Source organism: Pogona vitticeps, chromosome 4 (assembly GCF_051106095.1).
Source record: "Pogona vitticeps strain Pit_001003342236 chromosome 4, PviZW2.1, whole genome shotgun sequence".
Classification (NCBI taxonomy): Eukaryota; Metazoa; Chordata; class Lepidosauria; order Squamata; family Agamidae; genus Pogona; species Pogona vitticeps.
Window position 1 is genome coordinate 81,451,842 of NC_135786.1, and position 21,862 is coordinate 81,473,703.

General features: G+C 43.1%; 1 protein-coding gene across 6 annotated transcripts in view; it reads left to right on the top strand.

Moving 5' to 3' along the window:
- The window catches only part of MSH4 (mutS homolog 4), a 78,105-nt gene that overhangs the window by 14,147 nt on the left and 42,096 nt on the right, over positions 1-21,862 (top strand). For 5 of the 6 annotated variants that reach the window (XR_012086456.2, XR_012086455.2, XM_072997813.2 and 2 more), the window contains exons 3-6: positions 4,454-4,617; positions 6,159-6,269; positions 6,928-7,043; positions 9,379-9,552. Coding sequence is in view for 4 of the 6 variants with exons in the window: in XM_072997813.2 (XP_072853914.2) it covers positions 4,454-4,617; positions 6,159-6,269; positions 6,928-7,043; positions 9,379-9,552 (565 nt within the window). In the remaining 2 variants the exon portion in view is untranslated. The remainder of the gene's footprint in view (positions 1-4,453; positions 4,618-6,158; positions 6,270-6,927; positions 7,044-9,378; positions 9,553-21,862) is intronic. The other variant, XM_020794668.3, reaches the window with a different exon arrangement.

Genomic DNA, 21,862 nt, shown 5'->3' on the forward strand with positions numbered 1-21,862 from the left:
CGGCACCCCCAGCACCAGCCAGGCCAGCGGTGCTTCCTCCTCCTCCTCCTCCTCTTCGTCCTGCTTCAGCCGCCTCGGATCTGGAGGCTGCCTGGGCTCGCCTCACAAAGTTTGCTCCTCTGTCGTGGTGGAGGTAGCTGCTGTTGCTGAGTGAGCCTTTTTTTTAAGGGGGCTCTCAGAGGAAGGTTGCCAGACCTCCCTCACTTCTCCGCTTCTTCGTCCTGCTGCTGCTGCTGGTGGTGGTGGTGGTAATGAAGAAGGAGCCGGAGGGGGTTGTGGACAGGCAATGAGGGCTTGCGCACCCCTCCTCCTCCTCCTCCTCAGAGCCCCAGCCAGGCTAAGGAAACTCCTGGGGAGCTTCCTCAGGTTCTTGCTCCGCTTGGTGGAAAATCTGATGCGGCCCAGCCTCAGCCAAACTCTGCCTCCAGCGGCCCCCAGCTAAATTGAGTTTGAGACCCCTGCATTAGATGTATAAACACATGACAGTATTGCAATAATCACATTTTAATAAGTTTACAGGGTTCTGGTGCAAGTTAAAGAAAGAAGAATACTGTAAAAGGAAAAGTTGACATTGATGAAGATGTTGACTGTAAGGATATTGAGGCTGAATGAATAATACGACAAAAAGATTGATGAAGATGTTACTTTCTATATTAATATTTGATTTAAAAGATTGATGAATTCTTTAATGCCATAGTCATTGAAGGAAGGAATAATATAGATTGGTATTCTAGCTATTTACAGATGTATCATTAGCATACACATAAGACTGAATGTTCTGTGAGAGAGAAACTCCAGCGAACATATGAATTATACACATGTGATACCTTACCATCAGTTTCTTGACCTCATTATAGTTTATATTAAAAGTTATCGCCTGGACAATTCTTGGGACACTTCTGAAAATGTAAAATAGCAGAGCTTGGGACATTACTTTTCAAAAGTAACTCATTACATTGCTCCTTAGAGGCATGTTACTTATTGCCATGGAACAAGGAAACTCACTACATTAGTTGTGTGCCATACTCATTAATGTCCACCTTACTTACATAAGATGGCTGTGGAAGAATTGTTCACATTTTAACTGGAAAATAAGAGCAACAAAACAAGTTTGTGCAGTACCTTTATTTTCCAATTAAAAACAACAGAATCCATCTTAGCCGCCTTATATAATTAAGGTAATTGCTTAAGGAGTAACAGAGTCTACATGTGGCTCATTTCCCCCAAAAGGTAAGGTTTGGGCAGTTTCTTACTTTAGGATTTAAAAGTATTGTTGTCTCTAGTTACTCATTCCTTTTCTTTTTATCATCGTCCTGAAGCTGGCACCAAAGCAATAAAAATTGCCCCTAATAAGTAATAGTTGCTCTGTTGCTTTTAAATATGTTACCACTAAGCTCCAGTAGTTAGAAATAAGGTGCTGTTACCTGTAACTTAAATGTTCTATCATTGATAATTCACTTTATCTTACTGTTAACTTGTGCTTGAAATTCCCTGTTTGTTAGAGAAGGAGAGGGTACAAGGTATTATCTGGATGTACTGTTAGATCTCTGGGTGATTTGCTTTAGACTAGCTAATTAATGTGACTGATCTGTTTGACAACAACAGCAACAAAATGTCTTCCCATCCTAAGACATAAGACATATGAAATTTATTTGTCATTGCACTCACAAGTGGGTGCAACGAAATGAGGTGCTCTTCCCCACGGTAAAACTGGACAACACCACTGCAAAAAAAGTCAAAATATACACAACACTCACCATACAGATATAGATACCCCGTTTCTCCCAACAATTAAAATTCCACCAAAAACTTATAACCCCGCATTTAAACTCAATACTGCACTTGGGTAAAAGCTGTTCTTGAATCTGCTTGTCCTTGCTTTCAATACCCTGAATCTCCTTCTCGATGGTAATAGTTTAAAGAGCTGATGTCCCGGATGAGAGGAGTCTTTCAGTATGTTAGATATCTTCCTCTTACATCTGTTCTTATACAATTCTTCCAAAGAGGGGAGTGAACAGCCAATGATGTTTTGGGCCGTCTTAATCACCCTTTGAATTGCCTTTTTCTCTGCCACTGTGCAGCTCGTGAACCATACACAGAGACAGTAGGATAATATGCTCTCAATCGAACTCCGATAGAAGGTGGTTAACAAACTCTCAATCAATTGTTGTTTTTTAAGAATCCTTAGAAAATATAACCATTGTTGCACCTTCCTGATTAACACAGCGGTGTTTGCACTCCAAGTCAGGTCATTTGTTATGATGGTCCCAAGAAACTTACATTCAACCACCTGTTCCACACAAACTCCATCTATATACAGTGGCTGAATGTCTGCTCTTTTTTTCCTATAGTCCACTATAAATTCCTTGGTTTTTTGGATGTTAAATAGAAGATTGTTTTTTTTTTGCACCAGCGGGATAGCTGTAATACCTCATCCCGATATGCAGACTCATCATCCCCGGAAATAAGTTTCTAAATTACTGTTCTAAAATAAAAAGGGTTTGGGTTAAGCAGGAGTGGAATTTTGCATGGAAGGGGTGTAAAGTGCCTTCAGTTCTTGTACATAGAACGAATTTCTGGGTATAGAATTCTTGAAGATTTGTGTCTTTCGTACCAGGCTCTAGTTGGTGGATGTTGGGACTATAGTAACCAACAAGGATCTTCCAAGCCTGAATCCAATCAAGCCTAATGATTTCTGTATTAGTGGACAAACTTATAGAATTTCTCAGTGTACCATATAAGCATGTGTGACTGGAAATGGAAGGAAGGAACACTGGCTTATACAGAAGTAGGAACTGCTGTTGAGTTACATGTAGGCATGAAATTAGGTTTCTGTATACTGTAGATACAACATGAAAAGGTGTCTTCTATTGGGATTGATGTTTTTCCTGTGAACCAGTGTTTGGAGAACCAGCTTATCAATCTATATTAAGTAACTAAGAGTAATTGCTCTCAAACTTTCTACAATTAACAGAAACAGTTTTTAAAGAAATGGATTCAGAAATGTTATGGTCCAAAATAAAAAGAGTGAATTTTCATCAGAGAAGGTTTGCTCGCTGATCTTATAGCATCAAGACTTAACGTAATTGTGGTAAGCTTAGTATTAAAAAGCATGAACCTGATTTCCCATTTGTTACAGTAGAGGTGGAGATTATACCAGTCTCTCTCTTTAAGCTTTTGGAACTTTTCTTTCACTATAATGAAAAATACACAGTGTTAAGTGTGTATTAAGCATATTAAGGCTTTGTTTCCTCTTAAAAACATGGAAACAATTTTTACTACAGTATACAGTAAGACATATCAGACTTGTTGAATAGCCTTTGTGTCTAATAGAAGGCTAGACATTGTTTCAGGGCATTAATATTCAACTTCTATCATTCTGATTTTTTAAAATGTTGGAGTACAGTTAAGTCATACCAGCTTTTATGGGAATCTTACATGTATGCTTGTGTTCCTTGCAATGAAATACAGTAAATACATGCTTAATTTTGTATGCAGTATGAAATCTGAAAAATAGTTATTTATATAGTGTATACACATGCTTAAAATACTATTCATGGCTGTTTATCTTCATTCAGAATACCTGAATGCCTTTTTATCTTCAATCAGAATATTGTATGTTTATCCATAGGTACAGTATGTATACATTTGTAAATACTGTTCCATATCCGTATTTATGCAACTTCATCTTCGAAATGTAAATTATTTTGAATTTTGAAAATGGGTAGAACAAGGACACTGACAGAGGCTGTGACTAGACAGTCAAATTGGAGTGGGCTGGAGTGTGTTAAGTAGGGTTCTTTAAGGTTGCATAGAGGGGTAGTATGCTTAGTACAAACTTTGCATTCATACACAAGAATTGGGACGTTTCAGGTCAGAAAGCCAGACCACAGTGTAAGTGACCCTATTTGGCCCTTCTTCCCTTTAAAATGGGCTAAGGAAAAAAATAACAAAAAAGATGATTTCTTCTTCCTCTATCCATGAAGGACCAGGAGAAGGCATTTTATTTGTTTAAAGTAGCATAGCATATCAGCGCTGCTTTATAAGAGCTTTTTTTTTTTTTTCAAAAAATGCCTTTGCTTCCTCTCTCTCCTGCTCTATAGAGGAGTGGGAGGAAGCTTTCAGTTTTCTAAGACTGTGAAGCAGCTTAAGCAGAGAGCTTAATCTATCCACTTTGGTTTAATTCCAGTGATCACACATGCTGGAACTGAACCAAAGCAATCCTACCAGGTGCTGGCTGGTTTGCAATGACCCCATACGTCATGTGGTCACCAGAAAAAGGAGTGAACCAGCCTATCCCGAAACTGGACCAAACCATAGAACAAATCACTATCTAGTCACAGACATACTTCAAATATAATCCCTGCTTAGAAGACACATTCCACTTGTTCAAGGGGGTCAGTTGTATCAGAGCATATCTTGGTAAAATGCTAAAAACATTTGACTTTTACAGTTACATCATCTTCAGCAGTCTCCAACCATAGTGTTGCATCTGTGATTGTGGCTGTAATAGAAGGAAGAGGTCTTGCTAGAGGTGAAGTAGGAATGGCAAGTATTGATTTAAAAAATCCAGAAGTTGTACTTTCTCAATTTGCAGACAATACAACCTATGCCAAGGTAAATCTTAATTATTTTCTATTGCTGTATAAAAATCCCTTGCACTGAAATCAATAGAAATAGTAAGTCTTGTGCATAAAATTGTTGCCTTCACCATAGAGGACTGGGATACAGTTCTAAAGTTGTTTGATTGTTTCTCAAATGCATTGTAATTGGACTTAACTAAAAAGCAGATTTAAAATATGTTAGTTTTTATGTAGATGCCTCACTTGTGACAGAGGAAATCTGAAGGAATGTAAGGAATAAGCTCATAACACTGAAATGCCACAGCAGTAATTTCTCCATACCCAGCAACTAGAGTGGTTTGAAGATGAAGGAAAAGGAGAAGAACTGGTCATTTATTTATTTACTGGTTGCACTTACTGTATTTCCTGCCTTTTCTCCAGTGAGCTCAAGGGATCTTCTGTGGCTTTCTCTCCACTTTGTTCTCAGAACAAAAGCCCTGTGAGATAGGTCAGGCAGAGAGTTTTACTGGCTCAGTGTTACTCCTCTCCATTTGTCAATGCTATTACAATCTTTATCTCACAAGCCCAATCAAACACTAACTAGTATGTCACACTGCCATGATGAGAGTTTTTTTGTAAGAAAAAACTAAAAAGCAGTTGTGAAGGAGTGCAGGCAATGAAGATCTGATTCCCATGTTGTCCATGAAATCTTTTGCACAAGCCCACATTCTTATTCTCTACTAAACGTAGGGAAAGTAAGTATTATTGAACTGAGCCCACGTTTACCTAGATGTACCCCTCACTTCAGTCTTCTGTCCTATATTCTTTGACTCTTCTGTCAAATCCTAGGTTACAAGCTATAGGGCCAGATCCAATTTCTTGTTATATTGCAGGATGCAGTGCACATGGAATGACATAAGTAGATGTTGGTAATGATGTTGGTAATAAAAACAACTTGGATCAGTATCTGACTGAACTCAGTGGGAGTCCCATTACTGTAGTTACAAGAGATTGTGCCACTTATACAGTGGTGCCTCGCTTGACGAGGTAATCCGTTCCATCAAAATTGCTGTAGAACAAAATTGTCGTCAAGCGAAAGTAAAAAGCCCATTGAAATGCATTAAAACCCGGTTAATACATTCCAATGGGCGAAATACCTGAAGATCATCCATAGGGCAGCCATTTTCCAGTGTCTGTAATGCAAGGAATCCATCCTAGAACACAGCGGGGAGCCATTTTGCACAAGGGCAGCCATCTTGATAAGCTGTTTTGGTTGCCGTTAAGCGAAAAATCGGTTCCCGAAGCAGGGAACCGATCATCGTCAAACGAAAAAACCCCGTTCAATCAAACTAGTTGTCAAGTGATTTCCTCATCTAACAAGGTAATCGTCAAGCGGGGCACCTCTGTATAAACATTGCCATTGCATAAGTGCAGTGAAATGTCTATGGAAATCACTAATTGTGCAGTGCACACTCCCTTTTTATGACACTGGCAGTACTTTCTGTTCAGCAGGAACTCAATAGAATGCTGACCTTGATATGCCTTTGAGACTATTCAGATAAATGTTTTTACCAATCTGTATTTCACATTTTGTAGGTTATCACCAAACTCAGAATTTTGACACCCTTAGAAATAATAATGTCAAATACTGCATGCGATACAGGCAATGCAACAAAATTGTTCAACTTGGTAACAGAAAATTTCAAGGTAAACTGAAGGAGCATTTATTTAACATTTTTAAAATAATGGCCAAAATCCTGTTGCCCAATTACAGTTGCCCAATTACAGTTTGCGGAAGGCGAACTGTAATTTGTAGCATGTTCTTATAGACAGTTAACAAATCCCTGATTGGATTTTCCAGCAATTGTGTCCCACCGGCTTCACTCAATCCAGAAAATCAAAGTGGGGACTCATTGTTTGCTTTCCACAGGTGTAAACTAAACAACAGGATTGTGGCCAGTATTAAACATGTGCATTTCAGCAAACATTGTTTTAGTCATAGCTCAGCTATGTGAGTTTTTTGTGGGATGTTCTGGAGGACATCGGAGTGAAAAATGGACATAAATACATTTTCTGAAAAGTAATTGGGGATTTGTCAAGGGACTCTGAAAAGGAGATGGCATGTACTGTACCTTAGGCAGTAACTGTTGAACCAGTAATCTAAAGTACATGGCAATTTGAGCAGCATTTCTGGTTTTGTTGCAGTTAATTCACGGTACATGTGTGCCTTTGAATCACATCTATAGCAAACTATAAATATTCACAATAGATTTCTATCAATATTTTAGCTTCAGCAACTATGGGAAAAATCTGTTGTCACATTGGATCAGCTTCTGTCAAAATTCCTGTTTTGGTTGTTTTCCAGAATGTTGCTTTTACTACAGTCCAGAGAAAGTACTTCAATGAAACTAAGGGTTTAGAATATATTGAACAGTTATGCACGCCTGAATTCAGTACTGTTATTATGGAGGTTCAGTCCAAGTAAGTGTATAAGAGAAATTATGTTTTTATGAGTAATACCATTATCTGTGTCACAGCTAATAGCTGCTTGCTAATAAACTAAGAAGCTTCTTAGATGCCAAATTAGACAACAGAGTTTGCACCTCATTAGAAGCTAAATTCTTGAGAGATAAAAAATATGTGTTCATCCATGACCTTTGTTCATTTTTTTAAAATGTAGACTTCATTTGTAAGTCTGATGAGGTATGCAGAAAGAAAGTGCGTTAGTGAGGAAAACATGCCCCTGTTGTTTCTTAAGCGTTTTTCCCCTTTGATCTTAGCTTTCTGTTTTTGATCAACAGTATCGTATTTTAAAATGTTTAGATTAATATATTAATGTTTATATTAATTCACATGTTATTTAAAACCTAATGTTATTAAATTATTATTATTAGTTTTATCTATATGCCATATTTCTCCCAATAAGGTACCCAAAGCAGCTCACGACATTGAAATTCACACAATTAAAAACAAACAAACAATAAATTAAATATTAAAAGATAAATTAAACAATATGCAATTTAAAAAACAATTAAAAGATTAAAACATAAAAACATTAAAAAGATTAAATTTATTTAACAAAATGGGGTTTAGGGATTCAGTTATAGTTGTTAAAAGCCTGTCTGAAGAGATGGGTCTTCAGCTTTTTTCGAAAGGATAACAGGGAAGGGGCCATCCTGATCTACTGAGGGAGAGCTGTCCATAATCTGAGAGCTGCCACAGAGAAGGCCCTCTCCCGTGTCCCCATCAGCTGTGCTTGTTATTGACAATCACCAGTTACTTACAGTCAAGTCATTTCCTCAGATTCTCATTTTTTTCTAAGTAAAAAAAACCACAGTATCATAATTATTTCTTCATATAGAGCAGGAACCAGCCTCTGAACAAATTTACTACCGTTATCTATACTTTTCCATTTTTATGATCTTTTCAACATGTGTTCTGAATGTCTGGTGTAGGTACCTCTCATGTTTGCACCTGGGGCACCATAGTCTTGAGAGAATGGACAACTGCTGGCATTCAAGATAACATTACATATACTGTAGTCACAAGTACAGCTAGTGCTACATAGTGGTTAAGAGAAAATATGAAAAACTACAAGGAGTCCAGTTGAAATCTGAGCCTAGTCATGAATTTCCTGTGTGACCCTGGGCAATTCACCATTCCGTTACTCACACCACTGCCACCATCTTAATATGGGGATAATAATCCTGACCTTCCATACAAAATCCTTGCTAGGATTTGTAAAGAATTTGCAAAGTGCAATAAGCATTTATGAAAAATGTAGTACAAATTCTGTGTTCTCTAATTTTTGCTTGACAAACAAATACTAATTAATACAGGGTGTGAAATGTGGAATATCCCATTCACATCAGCTAGGCAGTCACATCTTTATATTTGCTTTAATCATTTTAATTATATTTTGTTTGTTAAAATTTAGTAAGGATTTATTTAAGCACATTTTTCTGGTTTAGAAATTTTACTCTGATGTATTTGTTATAATGTTCCGCCTCTAATTTACATATACAGGGTATGTTCTTCAATTATTGCCTGTTATCATCATCAAAGGATGTTTACATTTCAGATTACTGAGTTTGTTACTTTTCTTACAATTCTTTTCCCTAGAACCATGTTTCTGAAAGCAAAGTATTGATTCATATAAAATAATTATATTCTTCCCTTTCAGTCTCTCTTATCAAGATGGATTACAACCTAGGTTTAACATAATATTTCACATGAGAAACAGCCTATTTTTAAAAGCAGTAACACAATAAAGAGGACACAGAATCACGTTCAGAGCTTTAACAGAAGCTCATTTGTCAATCAGATACTAAAATTCTATCATGCAGGTGTGTGTATACAATGGTGATGTCATAATCTGTCGCAAATTGATGTTACAGGCTTCCTTTGGGGTTTCGGGGGTAAATGTACAACTTCACTGTCTTATGTATGTGTCATGTGCGGCCCTAAATCACCTTTAATCAGTGGCAACTTGCCTTTAACTATCAGTGACATCATCTCTTGTGCATACACAGAACTGTGCATCAGGATTTCATGGCGAAAGCCTTCTGAAGGTGCAGAAAACCAAAAGGAGATAATAACAGCTGCTCAGGTTCATGTGGGTACTGCCAGTTCTTCAAATATATTTGTGATGCTCAGAGGATCATTCACTAACTTTGGGTGATGTTGGCCTACACCATTTTGTATAAATGAAATTCGGTTAAATATTTACCACTAGGAAAATCCATGATTCAAAAATCTTGAGAGCCGCAGCACACATTACCTACTGATTATTTGTTAATTTCATGGTTTTTTACAGGTATTATTGTCTGGCAGCTGTGGCAGCTGTGCTGAAATATGTTGAGTTTATTCAAAATTCCGTGTATGCACCTAAGTCACTCAAGATTCGTTTCCATGGAAGTGAGCAAACAGCAATGATTGATTCAACGTCAGCCCTAAATCTTGAATTGATAACTAACAATAGGGATCCAAAGTAAGACAAGTATCTTTCACAGCTCTAAGTTAAAGGGGGAGAGAGGAGTTACATATTTTCAGTATAGCATACTGTTTGGATGTAAATACATATCTAATAAAGCAAAGTTTGTTTTTCAAGTCAAAATATATTTTAGATTGTTTGAGTCTGTTCTAGTCCTTTCTGTTCATGAGTCCCTGCAATTGGTATGGCCTCTGTCCTGCAAAGTGCATTTGGCAGAATAGAGAATTTAGCCATTCAAGAACATGACACAAAAACAAAAGGTAGTGAATTTTCTATCTGAATATGGGGCCTTTATTTTTCAAGAGTTAATTCCCTCTAGAAAGTACTACCCAATTCAGCTTACGTTTATTTGTGTGCACCTTTGCTGCAACCCCCCCCCTCCGCCCCCGGTATTTCTCTTTACAATAGCTAGCAAGGAAAAACTGTTTTCAGATTTGAGTAACAGACAGATGTGAGTAATTTATAATATATTTTAAAATATCATGAATCAACCATTGTGTCTCTGTCTGTCTGTCTGTCTTTCTCTCTCTCTCTCTCTCTCTCTCTCTCTCTCTGTGTGTTAATAGTCTTTAAGTAAGATCTGAAAGCTGCTTACCTTGATAATAAGAGAGCCTGCTAAAATTAAGTCTGCAATTCTATATTTGATAGTAAGCCCCATTACTATTAGCAGGTCTTATTTCTGAAAAGATATTTAAATAATTGCATTGTTAATCTAACATATCTCCCTACACAAGTCTTTAGACAGTGACAGATGCTGTGCTTATGGCTTCAACAACAAGCAATCTTTTTCTTCACTTCCAGTCTTTTGCATAAAATCTCCCCCCAAATTCTAGAGAATGGAAAAGCTTGCTCATGTATTTTGTGAAATGTTGGGTTGTCCTTGTAAAAATATTAAACTACAGTTAACCTTCAACTTACGAACGGCTCTAGTTACAAACATTTCGACTTAATGAACTGCTCCGATAGGAAAATATGGACTCGACTTGCGAACTTGGCTTCGAGTTATGAACAGAAAAAAGTGCGGAGTAGGCAGGGAAAACGGGAAATTTGAACTTTCAGTTAGCGAAGTGGCTGCTTGTCTGTTTCCTCGCTCATCCAAGTGCTTAGAGAGTGGGAAGAGAGACCTGGGACTGCCTGGTATTGTCATTTTTAAATGTAAAATTTAGTTTAAAAGGTCCTTTGTTTGGGTTAAACGGTGCTTGGGTAAAAGGAAGCTCGGTTTGAGTTAAAACCTGCTTGGGTAAAAACGTGCTTGGTTGCTTTAAAAGCTGCTTGTTTTGATTTAAAAGGTGCTTGGTTGAAAAGGTGCCTGTTTTGGTGTAAAAGGTGCTTGATTTAAAAAGTGTTTTTTTTTAAACAGTGTTCGTTCATTCCCTCTGTGATTTCCTGCCTTTTTTTAACCTACACCATCTTAGGTTAAAAAAAGAAAAAGAAAAAAATCTGCCCCTAGTGGTAGGAACTGATTAACCGGCTTTGCATTTGTTCCTATGGGAACTAATGCTTCTAATTACAAATCGCCTCTCGACCTAAGAACCAAAAACAGCCGGAACAGATTAATTGGTTTTCAATGCATTCCTGTGGGAAATGCTGATTCGAGTTACAAACTTTTCGACTTACAAACATCCTTCCGGAATGGATTAAGTTTGTAAGTCGAGGGTTGATTGTACTGTGGATTTTGGTATTTGCCATGCAGTCCAACACAGTTGGGTTTTTTTTTTTAAAGAAAAGGTGAACTCTGTCTTAGAGGTATAAATTCTGCTTACATTCATCCATGATTTGCAAGAAAAATGGGGGAATATTCTTACCATGCAATAGTGAGATTTAACAAAAGAAAAATATGCTTCTTTGTGGTCTCTGTGAATGCACACTAATGGGTTAACTCTGCGCCTGCGCAAAGATCTCCGGAATATTCTAGAGCTTTATGCTAATCTATGTAGGACCTCTTCCTGCCAATTTTGCAAAAACTTTACAAAACAGGCTTTAAAGCTGAGAGAGCAACACTTAAGGGAAAAATCGCTCAAACCTCTGACCATGGACACTCCATCAGTTGCTGAGCCTCCTTCACACCCTTCAGCTTTGACCACTACTTCTCCTACTCCTTCCAAGGCTTCTCTCACACCGAAGCACAAATCTCAGGCACCTCCGTCTGCCAAACCATCTTTGGCACCACCGTCGCTCCCGCCTTTTGATTCCACTAAACAGAAAAAGAAAAAGCCATCTTCTCAGGCACGACCTACCCCAGTACTGGATCTTCCGGTATAGGATCAATCTACGATCCATATTGATTTGTCGGAAGACACGCTCCTGATCCTGTCTGCACAGCCTGAATCTCCTATACTAGCTCAACTCCCGATTTCACCGGTCAAGGCGAATCTGACTATGATATCATTGTCTCCGCATTCGAACCCACCTTCGACCCATCGCTCCACATCTGTGGGTAAGTCGGATTCAGCCTCTATGGTACCGCAATGTCCTCTCCCACATAAGAGGCAAAAGAAGGAGCGACATACTTCCCATGGTACCGACCTGGATAGACCCACTACACCTACTGGGTCCATTCCATCCAGGGAACCATCCCGAAGGCACAAGCATTCCAGGAGGGTCAGACTCTACCAATCCAAGGAGTACTACGACCCAATCTGTAAACGCTCCTGGTTCCGGACTCATCAGTACCACCCTTCCGAACTCTATTACTACCGGGATCATCTGTACCGACACCGCTATTACTATGATATGGACACCTCATCCTCATATCTACGGTACAGACACCGGTACTGAGATGATAACCAATCCCGGTCCTCATCAGAGGTTGACTCAGTACCGGAATCCCCAGTACCATCCCGAACGTCCAGAAAGAGACGGTACACGGATGTCGCCAAGTACCGTACTGCGCCACCAAAAAAGCCTCGTACTTCAGTACTGTTGCTTCAAAAGTTGGTACAATCTACCACAACCTATTCCAGCCCTCAACCTTTAGCCTCAGGTACCAAACAACCTACCAGACCCTGGTACTGAGCCAACATCAACCATCACAAACCCATCAGACACCCACTGCTCTGGTACTATCTTTCTCTAAATCATTCCATACTGCACCTGCTTCGTTGCCTCCTTTCTATGGGCCATCCTCTCCTTCGCCTTCCTCGTGTTCTATCTCATCGCATTCTTCACTTTTGGTACTGGACCAAGGGTCCATCCTGAACTTCCCAACACCAGGCTCTGATAGAAATCGCAATGAACTGTCCCCCTTGGATGACTTCTCGTCATACAGCTCATCCTACGGGTAGCCATGTTGAGTGGCCACACCTCCCAGTCTGGATTTCCATCACATCAGACAGTTGGGTACTCACCATTGTCGCCATCGGCTACACCAAAGAATTCACACACTTACCACCCCACAATCTCGTCATAACGTCTCCATCCAACGTCATCCATCAAGAGATCTAATTTCTCATCTCAAAGGACGCTGTATTGTTTATCCCCATCATAGAAGACCATCCAAGATTCTTCTCTCGGTACTTTAACGTTCGGAAAAAAAGATGGGGGATTAAGACCCATCCTCAATCTATGGGATCTCAATTATTACATCATTTCCAGACATTTCCGGATGATCATGCTAAAATGAATGCTGCCCATACTTCAAGAAGGTGATTTGTTTGCCGTCATAGATCTCAGTGATGCGTATTTCCATATTACCGTACACCAGCACCATCACAAATAATCTCTGGTTCGCTGTAGGAGAGCACACCTTTGAATTCAAGGCCCTCCCCTTTGGGCTCTCCACGGCACCAAGAGTATTTACGAAATGCATGGCCCCTGTGGTGGCCAATTTGCGTACCCTGGGAGTTACAGTCTTTCCTTACATAGACAACTAGTTTGTGTTCGCTCTATCTCGCACCCAAGCTCTAAAAGACATTCGCACCACGCTCTCTCTTCTGGTGGATCTGGGTCTCAGAGTCAACGAGCAGAAGTCCATTCTCACACCTACCCAATGCATTGCCTACATTGGCACCGAGTTACTGTAGATTCCACATGGGCGAGAGCCTTCTTTCCCCAAGAAAGACTCACAGAAATTCACATCTTAATACAGCAATTCCAACCACACTCTCTTGTCACGGCTCACACTGCCCAACATCTATTGGCCTCATGGCCTCAACAACTTCTACCATTCTTCACGCCAGGATGAAACTTCGCCCCCTCCAATCTTGGTTCCTTACCCTCTTCAACCCCATGACAGACAACCAATCCAAACTTCTGCGGGTAACGCCAGAACTTCCCAGCTTCGCTGGTGGAACAAACCATGCAACCTACTCATGGGTCGCTCCTTCTCCCCTCTACAACCCGCGATTCAAATCGTGACAGACACAAGCAGCACTGGATGGGGCGCACACTACAAGATACAGATCCATGGCAGGTGGTCATGCACAGAACAAATGCTCCATATAAACAACCTGGAGCTTCTCACCATCTTCAGAGCCCTCAAAGCCTTTGAGCCACTTGTAACAGGCACCGTCGTACAAATCACAACAGACAACACAACAGCTCTGTTTTACCTCAACAAACAGGGTGGCTCCCACTCCCTCCCACTTCTTTATCTAATAGTTCAGATATGGGAATGGTGTTTGGAACACCACGTCTTTCCCATGGCGGTCTACATAGCCACGCACGACAATACAGTAGCAGATGGCCTCAGTCGTCTACAAAGTCAAATGCATGAATGGTCACTAGACCACACAATATATTATTTATTATTTATTTTATTTATTTGATTTATTTGATTTATATCCCGCCCATCTGATACATCTATACCACTCTGAGCGGCTAACAACAGTATTAATACAATTATAGAAACATAAAATCAAATATCGATTAACAAAGATAACATAAATCATAAATGACAAATAAAGAGGAAAAATAAATTAAATTAGATTAAATGCTGGCAGGAGGGAAGGCCTTAACATAAAGCCATGTTTTTAACTGAGTTTTAAATGTGCCCAGGGAAGGGGCCGCGCGAATCTCAGGAGGGAGATTGTTCCAAAGGTGAGGAGCCACCGCCGAGAAGGCCCGGTTTCGTGTCTTCTCCCTTCGGGCCTCCCTCGGCGTCAGGCTCCTCAGCCTCACCTCCTGGCTCGCGCGGGTGATCCGGGTAGAACTTGGTGGGTGAAGGCGTTCCGCCAAATATCGAGGTCCCAAACCGTATAGGGCCTTATATGTGAGCATTAAAACTTTGAAGTCGATACGGAAACGGATGGGCAGCCAATGCAGTCTAGCCAGGATGGGAGAGATATGATGGTATTTTCTCCCTCCAGTGAGAAGTCTGGCTGCTGCATTCTGCACCATCTGAAGTTTCTGTATCAGCCTCAAAGGTAGCCCCACGTAGAGCGCGTTGCAGTGGTCTAATCTTGAGATTACAAGCGCATGTACTAAGGTAGTGAGGGCCTCCGTGTCGAGATAGGGCCGCAGCTTGGCAATCCGCCAAAGATGGAAAAAGGCGGAGCGGACCACCGACGCCACCTGTGTTTCCATGGTAAGCGTCGGGTCCAGGTGTATGCCCAAGCTGCGGACCCCACTCACCGGAGTCAAGGTCGCCCCCCCAAACGAGAGAGAGTCGACCAAGCCACCAACCACGGGGGGCCCCACCCTCAGGACTTCCGTCTTGTCCGGGTTCAGCCTCAGGCCGTTCTCCTGCATCCATTCCAGTACGGTCCCCAGGCAGCGCTGGAGGGACAGGACGGCATCACCTGCAGTTGGTAAAAAGGAGATGTAGAGCTGGGTGTCATCAGCATACTGGTGACACGATGCTCCACACCCCCTGATGATCCCAGCTAGCGGCCACATGTAGATGTTAAATAGCATTGGGGAGATAATCGACCCCTGTGGAACCCCACAGTTGGAGCTCCACGGGGCCGAGACACTCTCCCCAAGCTGAACTCTCTGGGGACAATCCTCCAAGAAGGAACGGAGCCAGGCTAACGCCAGGCCACCGATTCCCAACTCAGAGAGTCTCCCCAGGAGGATACCGTGGTCGACGGTATCAAAGGCTGCCGAAATATCGAGGAGGACCAACAGAGACGTTTTGCCCCTGTCAGCCTCCCTCAGCAGGTCATCATACAGGGCGACCAATGCCGTCTCTGTACCGTGGCGCGGCCTGAAGCCCGACTGGAATGGATCCAGGGCATCTGTTTCATCCAGGAGAGCCTGAAGCTGGTCTGCCACCACCCTCTCCACCACTTTGCTCATGAAAGAAATATTGGCGACGGGCCTATAGTTGCCAATTTCGTCCGCCGCCAAGTTGAGTTTCTTTCGAATGGGCCTAATGAGTGTCTCCTTGAGGGCAGGCGGAAACCTGCCCTCCAGGAAAGACCCATTTATTATTGCTGTGGCCCATTCAGTTGTTTTCGGCCTGGCTGCTTTGATTAGCCAGGCCGGGCAAGGGTCCAAGGAGGAGGTGGTGGCCCGACAGCGGTCAAGCACCCTGGTCACAGAGTCAGGCGTTACCGGCTGAAAAGAATCGAAAATAACCGGGCAAGACGGAGCGCTGGACATCTCAGCTCGATTCACAGCGTTCAAAAAGGGAGAGAGCTCCCGGCGGATGGCCTCCACTTTAGATTTAAAAAATGCTGCAAATTGGTCCGGTGAAAAACTAGGGGGAGGCCCATCTCCCGGGCCAACTCCGGATAGGTCGCGCACTATACGGAAGAGCTCCGCCTGCTGATTGGATGCTTCGCTTATCCGGTTAGCGAAGTATGATCTACATGCAGCCTTCACCTTATTCAGGTAAAGGTTAGTTGCGACCTTGACAGCTATCCAATTGTTATCCGTCGGATTCTTCCTCCATCTACGTTCTAGCCTTCTCCTTATTCGCTTCATCGCCCGGAGCTCCTGGTTAAACCAGGGCGCCGGACGAGTTCTGCGCCGGAGAGGGCGTTTGGGCGCGATCGTGTCTACTGCCCTGGTGGCAGCGGTAGACCAGCTGTCCACCAGGACGTCTACAGGAGCACTAGCCAGTTCAGCCGTAATCCCTCTCATGACATCCTGAAAACCAATCGGATCCAGTAGTCTTCGAGGGTGGGCCATTAAAATAGGCCCCTGCTCCCTGCGGAGGGGGAGGGCCACTGTGAGGTTACATTTAATCAGGTGGTGATCTGACCATGACAAGGGGACTGACACCAGGTCCGCCACCATCAGACCACTCTCGCCCCAATTGGAGGAAAAGACCAGGTCCAGAGTATGGCCACCCACGTGGGTGGGGACGTTGACATGCTGGGACATGTTCAAGGAAGCCATGGTTTCCAGGAACTCAAGAGCTGGCCCAGTAACCTCTGCCTCCGCATGCACGTTGAAATCACCCAAGGCCAAAAGCCTTGGGGAAACCAACAGTGCCGCGGAGACAAAGTCGGCCAGCTCCGGAAGGGAAGTGGCTGGGTCGCAGGGAGCGCGGTAGCCCAGCAAAATCCCAATTCCATCCCTGGCCCCTATCGACACGTGGAGCGCCTCTAGACCCGGCCTCACCACCGAGGAGCGCCTGGTAACCTCCAAGCTGGATTTATAAACAATGGCAACTTCCCCTCCCCGTCCTTCCAGTCTACCCTGGTGCTGGACATCATAACCAGGCGGGCAGATGAGAGCTAGGGGAGGACCACCCTCCCCATTGAGCCACGTCTCGGTTATACATGCCAGGTCTGCATCCTCCTCCAGGATAAGATCATGAATCAACTGGGGTTTATTCGATACAGACCTGGCATTCAACAGCACCAGGGTTAGAGTGGAAGGCTGGCTGAACTGATTACCTCGATATTGGGGGTTGGTCACAGCCTCAGAACAGTGAACAGCCTTCAAACATCTGTTCGCTGTTCTACTAACACGAGCAGGGGCTGTGCCAGCGCCATATCGCCCTCTACCCATGACCACCGGAATATTAAAAGGCCCCTCGCTGGGCAAGCAGGCCTCCCACTCCATGCCAGACAGAAAAAGAAGAAAAAGAAGAAAAGAAAAGAAGAAAAAAAAAATTAGAAGACAAACGCTAAGAGTATGAAACTTAACAAATAAACATAATACGTTATCATACAAAATATAAACATAATACAAAGTAAATTAATTTAAATTAAATAATGTATTAAAAGCATAAAATGACATAATAAATAGTAAGAGTGTTAACCCCCCCCCCATCTAGATCAAGTCCATCCTCTACCACCTCACAGCCTTGTCCTTTGGGTTTTACTGGTCTTGATGTACTTAATAATGGTGGTAACTTTTCAAAGGCTGTTTGGGATGGTATTAAGTCCAAAGAGAATGCCGAAGTGAAGATGTTACTCACGAGTTGGTTCAAAATAATGAGCGCAGGCAGCGTCGGGGGCAACAAAAACCAGGCTAAAGAGTGGTTAGTCCCTGGTTTCCCCCTTACCCTTCCTTGGAAAGGTGACCAGATGTTTTTACAATTAAACCAGGAAAGGCAGGATGAGCAGTCCGAAGCTGGAAGGGGAGCCACCCGCAGGGAGCCCAACATGGCGGCCGTCCAGCAAGTTGGCTCAGACTTTGGACGATAAAGATCTTCCTTCCGCCACCTCGCCACAGACAATCCGCCTCAACGCCACAGCAGCCGGTGGTCCACAAATCCCACAAACAGTGCGGTCTCCGCAGCCAGTCCCAGAAGAATTTATAGAGCGGCTCCAAGCTAGGACCTTGACCATAAGGTCGGAGCGAAGACCATCAGGGGAGGAAGGGCGCCCAGCCACCAGAGTCGGACCTTTCTCCCTCAGAAAGGGCTGTCTCAAGCCCAACCAGAGAGCCCGTTCTCAGGCAAGGCAGCTCCACGACAATGCCAGATCAGCTCCCCAAGCTGCACGCAAGCGGCGCGAAAGCGAAAGCGCCCGAAAACACCACCTCCTGGAAACGACGAGGCACCCGAGTGTCCGAGCTCCGCCGAGACCGGGAAGCCTAGATCAAACCTCTTCCCGGCTCCGCGTCCGAGCTCCGGCTCCAGCCCCGCGACCCCGCACTCGATCCGGCAGCCAGCAATTAGGGGGTGAGGAGGGGGTCCAGATAGAGGGAGGGGGAGAGAAAAAGAAAGAGAAGAAGGAGGGGGGGAGAAAAGAAAGAAAAAATGGCAAAAGAGCACAAGAGGCGAACCGGCGCGGCGGAGGAAAAACGCTAGCCGCCCGCTGCCGGCGCCATCTTGCCTCCGATATACCTCAACCTTTGCAATTGCTGGGGAACTCCCGACATTGACATGTTTGTAACCCCCAGCAATACCAAATGCGACATCTTTTATTCCAGAGGCAGAATCGGATGCGAATCCATGGGAGATGCTCTGATGGCAGATTGGTCCATGGACCTCATCTACATGTTCCCTCCCTTCCCGCTCCTTCTGCGCTGTGTGTTTAGTCGTTTAGTCGTGTCCGACTCTTCGTGACCCCATGGACCAGAGCACGCCAGGCCCTCCTGTCTTCTACTGCCTCCCGGAGTTGTGTCAAATTCATGTTGGTTGCTTCGCAGACACTGTCCAGCCATCTCATCCTCGGTCATCCCCTTCTCCTCTTGCCATCACACTTTCCCAACATCAGGGTCTTTTCCAGGGAGTCTTTTCTTCTCATTAGATGGCCAAAGTACTGGAGCCTCAGCTTCAGGATCTGTCCTTCCAGTGAGCACTCAGGGTTGATTTCCTTTAGAACTGATAGGTTTGTTCTCCTTGCAGTCCAGGGGATTCTCAAGAGCCTCCTCCAGCACCACAATTCAAAGGCATCAATTCTTCGGCGGTCTGCTTTCTTTATGGTCCAGCTCTCACTTCCATACATCACGACAGGAAAAACCATAACTTTGACTATTCGGACTTTTGTTGGCAAGGTGATGTCTCTGCTTTTCAAGATGCTGTCCAGATTTGTCATCGCTTTCCTCCCAAGAAGAAGGCGCCTTTTAATTTCAGGGCTGCTGTCTCCATCTGCAGTGATCATGGAGCCCAGGAAGATAAAATTTGACACTGCCTCCATATCTTCCCCTTCTATTTCCCAGGAGGTGATGGGACCAGTGGCCATGATCTTCGTTTTTTTGATGTTGAGTTTCAGACCGTTTTTTGCACTCTCCTCTTTCACTCTCATTACAAGGTTCTTTAATTCCTCCTCACTTTCTGCCATCAGAGTGGTATCATCTGCATATCGGAGGTTGTTGATATTTCTTCCGGCAATCTTAATTCCGGCTTGGGTTTCTTCCAGTCCAGCCTTCCGCATGATATATTCTGCATATAAGTTAAATAAGCCGGGGGACAATATACAGCCTTGTCGTACTCCTTTCCCAACTTTGAACCACTCAGTTGTTCCATGACCAGTTCTAACTGTTGCTTCCTGTCCCACATATAGGTTTCTCAGGAGACAGATAAAGTGGTCAGGCACTCCCATTTCTTTAAGAACTTGCCATAGTTTGCTGTGGTCCACACAGTCAAAGGCTTTCGCATAGTCAATGAAGCAGAAGTAGATATTTTTCTGGAACTCTCTGGCTTTCTCCATAATCCAGCGCAAGTTAGCAATTTGGTCTCGAGTTCCTCTGCCTCTTCGGAATCCAGCTTGTACTTCTGGAAGTTCTCGGTCCACATACTGCTGAAGCCTACCTTGTAGGATTTTGAGCATAACCTTGCTAGCGTGCGAAATGAGTGCAATTGTACGGTAGTTGGAGCATTCTTTGGCACTGCCTTTCTTTGGGATTGGGATGTAGACTGATCTTTTCCAATCCTCTGGCCACTGTTGAGTTTTCCAAACTTGCTGGCATATTGAATGTAGCACCTTAACAGCATCATCTTTCAAGATTTTAAATAGTTCAACTGGAATGCCATCACCTCCACTGGCCTTGTTGTTAGCCAGGCTTTCTAAGGCCCACTTGACTTCGCTCTCCAGGATGTCTGGCTCAAGGTCAGCAACTACATTGTCTGGGTTGTCCGGGATATCCACATCTTTCTGATATAATTCCTCCGTGTATTCTTGCCACCTCTTCTTGACGTCTTCTGCTTCTGTGAGGTCCCTCCCATTTTTGTCTTTTATCATGTTCATCTTTGCGCAAAATGTTCCTCTAATATGTCCAATTTTCCTGAACAGATCTCTGGTCTTTCCTTTTCTGTTATCTTCCTCTATTTCTTTGCATTGTTCATTTAAGAAGGCCCTCTTGTCTCTCCTTGCTATTCTTTGGAAGTCTGAATTCAAGTTTCTGTAACTTTCCCTATCTCCCTTGCATTTTGCTTCCCTTCTCCTCTCTGCTATTTCTAAGGCCTCGTTGGACAGCCACTTTGCTTTCTTGCATTTCCTTTTCTTTGGGATGGTTTTCGTTGCTGCCTCCTGGACAATGTTACGAGCCTCTATCCAAAGTTCTTCAGGCACTCTGTCCACCAAATCTAGTTCCTTAAATCTGTTCTTTACTTCCACTGTGTATTCATAAGGGATTTGGTTTAGATTATACCTGAGTGGCCCAGTGGTTTTTCCTAATCTCTTCAGTCTAAGCTTGAATTTTGCTATGAGAAGCTGATGATCAGAACCGCAGTCAGCTCCAGGTCTTGTTTTTGCTGACTGTATAGAGCTTCTCCATCTTTGGCTGCAGAGAATATAATCAATCTGATTTCGATATTGCCCATCTGGTGATTTCCATGTATAGAGTCGCCTCTTGTGTTGTTGGAAAAGAGTGTTTGTGATGACCAGCTTATTCTCTTGACAAAACTCTATTAGCCTTTGTCCTGCTTCGTTCTGAACTCCAAGGCCAAACTTCCCTGTTGTTCCTTTTATCTCTTGGCTCCCTACTTTAGCATTCCAGTCCCCTAGAATGAGAAGAACATCTTTCTTTGGTGTCAGTTCTAGAAGGTGTTGTAAATCTTCATAGAATTGTTCAATTTCAGTCTCCTCAGCAATGCTGGTTGGTGCATAAACTTGGATTATTGTGATGTTGAATGGTCTGCCTTGGATTCGTATTGACATCATTCTATCATTTTTGAGATTGTATCCCATTACAGCTTTTCCCACTCTTTTGTTGACTATGAGGGCTACTCCATTCCTTCTACGGGATTCTTGTCCACAATAGTAGATATGATAATCATCTGAGCTGAATTCGCCCATTCCTGTCCATTTTAGTTCACTGATGCCCAGGATGTCGATGTTTATTCTTGCCATCTCCTGTTTGACCACCTCCAGCTTCCCAATGTTCATAGATCTTACATTCCAGGTTCCTATGCAGTATTTTTCTTTGCAGCATTGGATTTTCCTTTCACTTCCAGGCACGTCCACAGCTGAGCGTCCTTTCGGCTTTGGCCCAGCCACTTCATTAGCTCTGGAGCTACTTG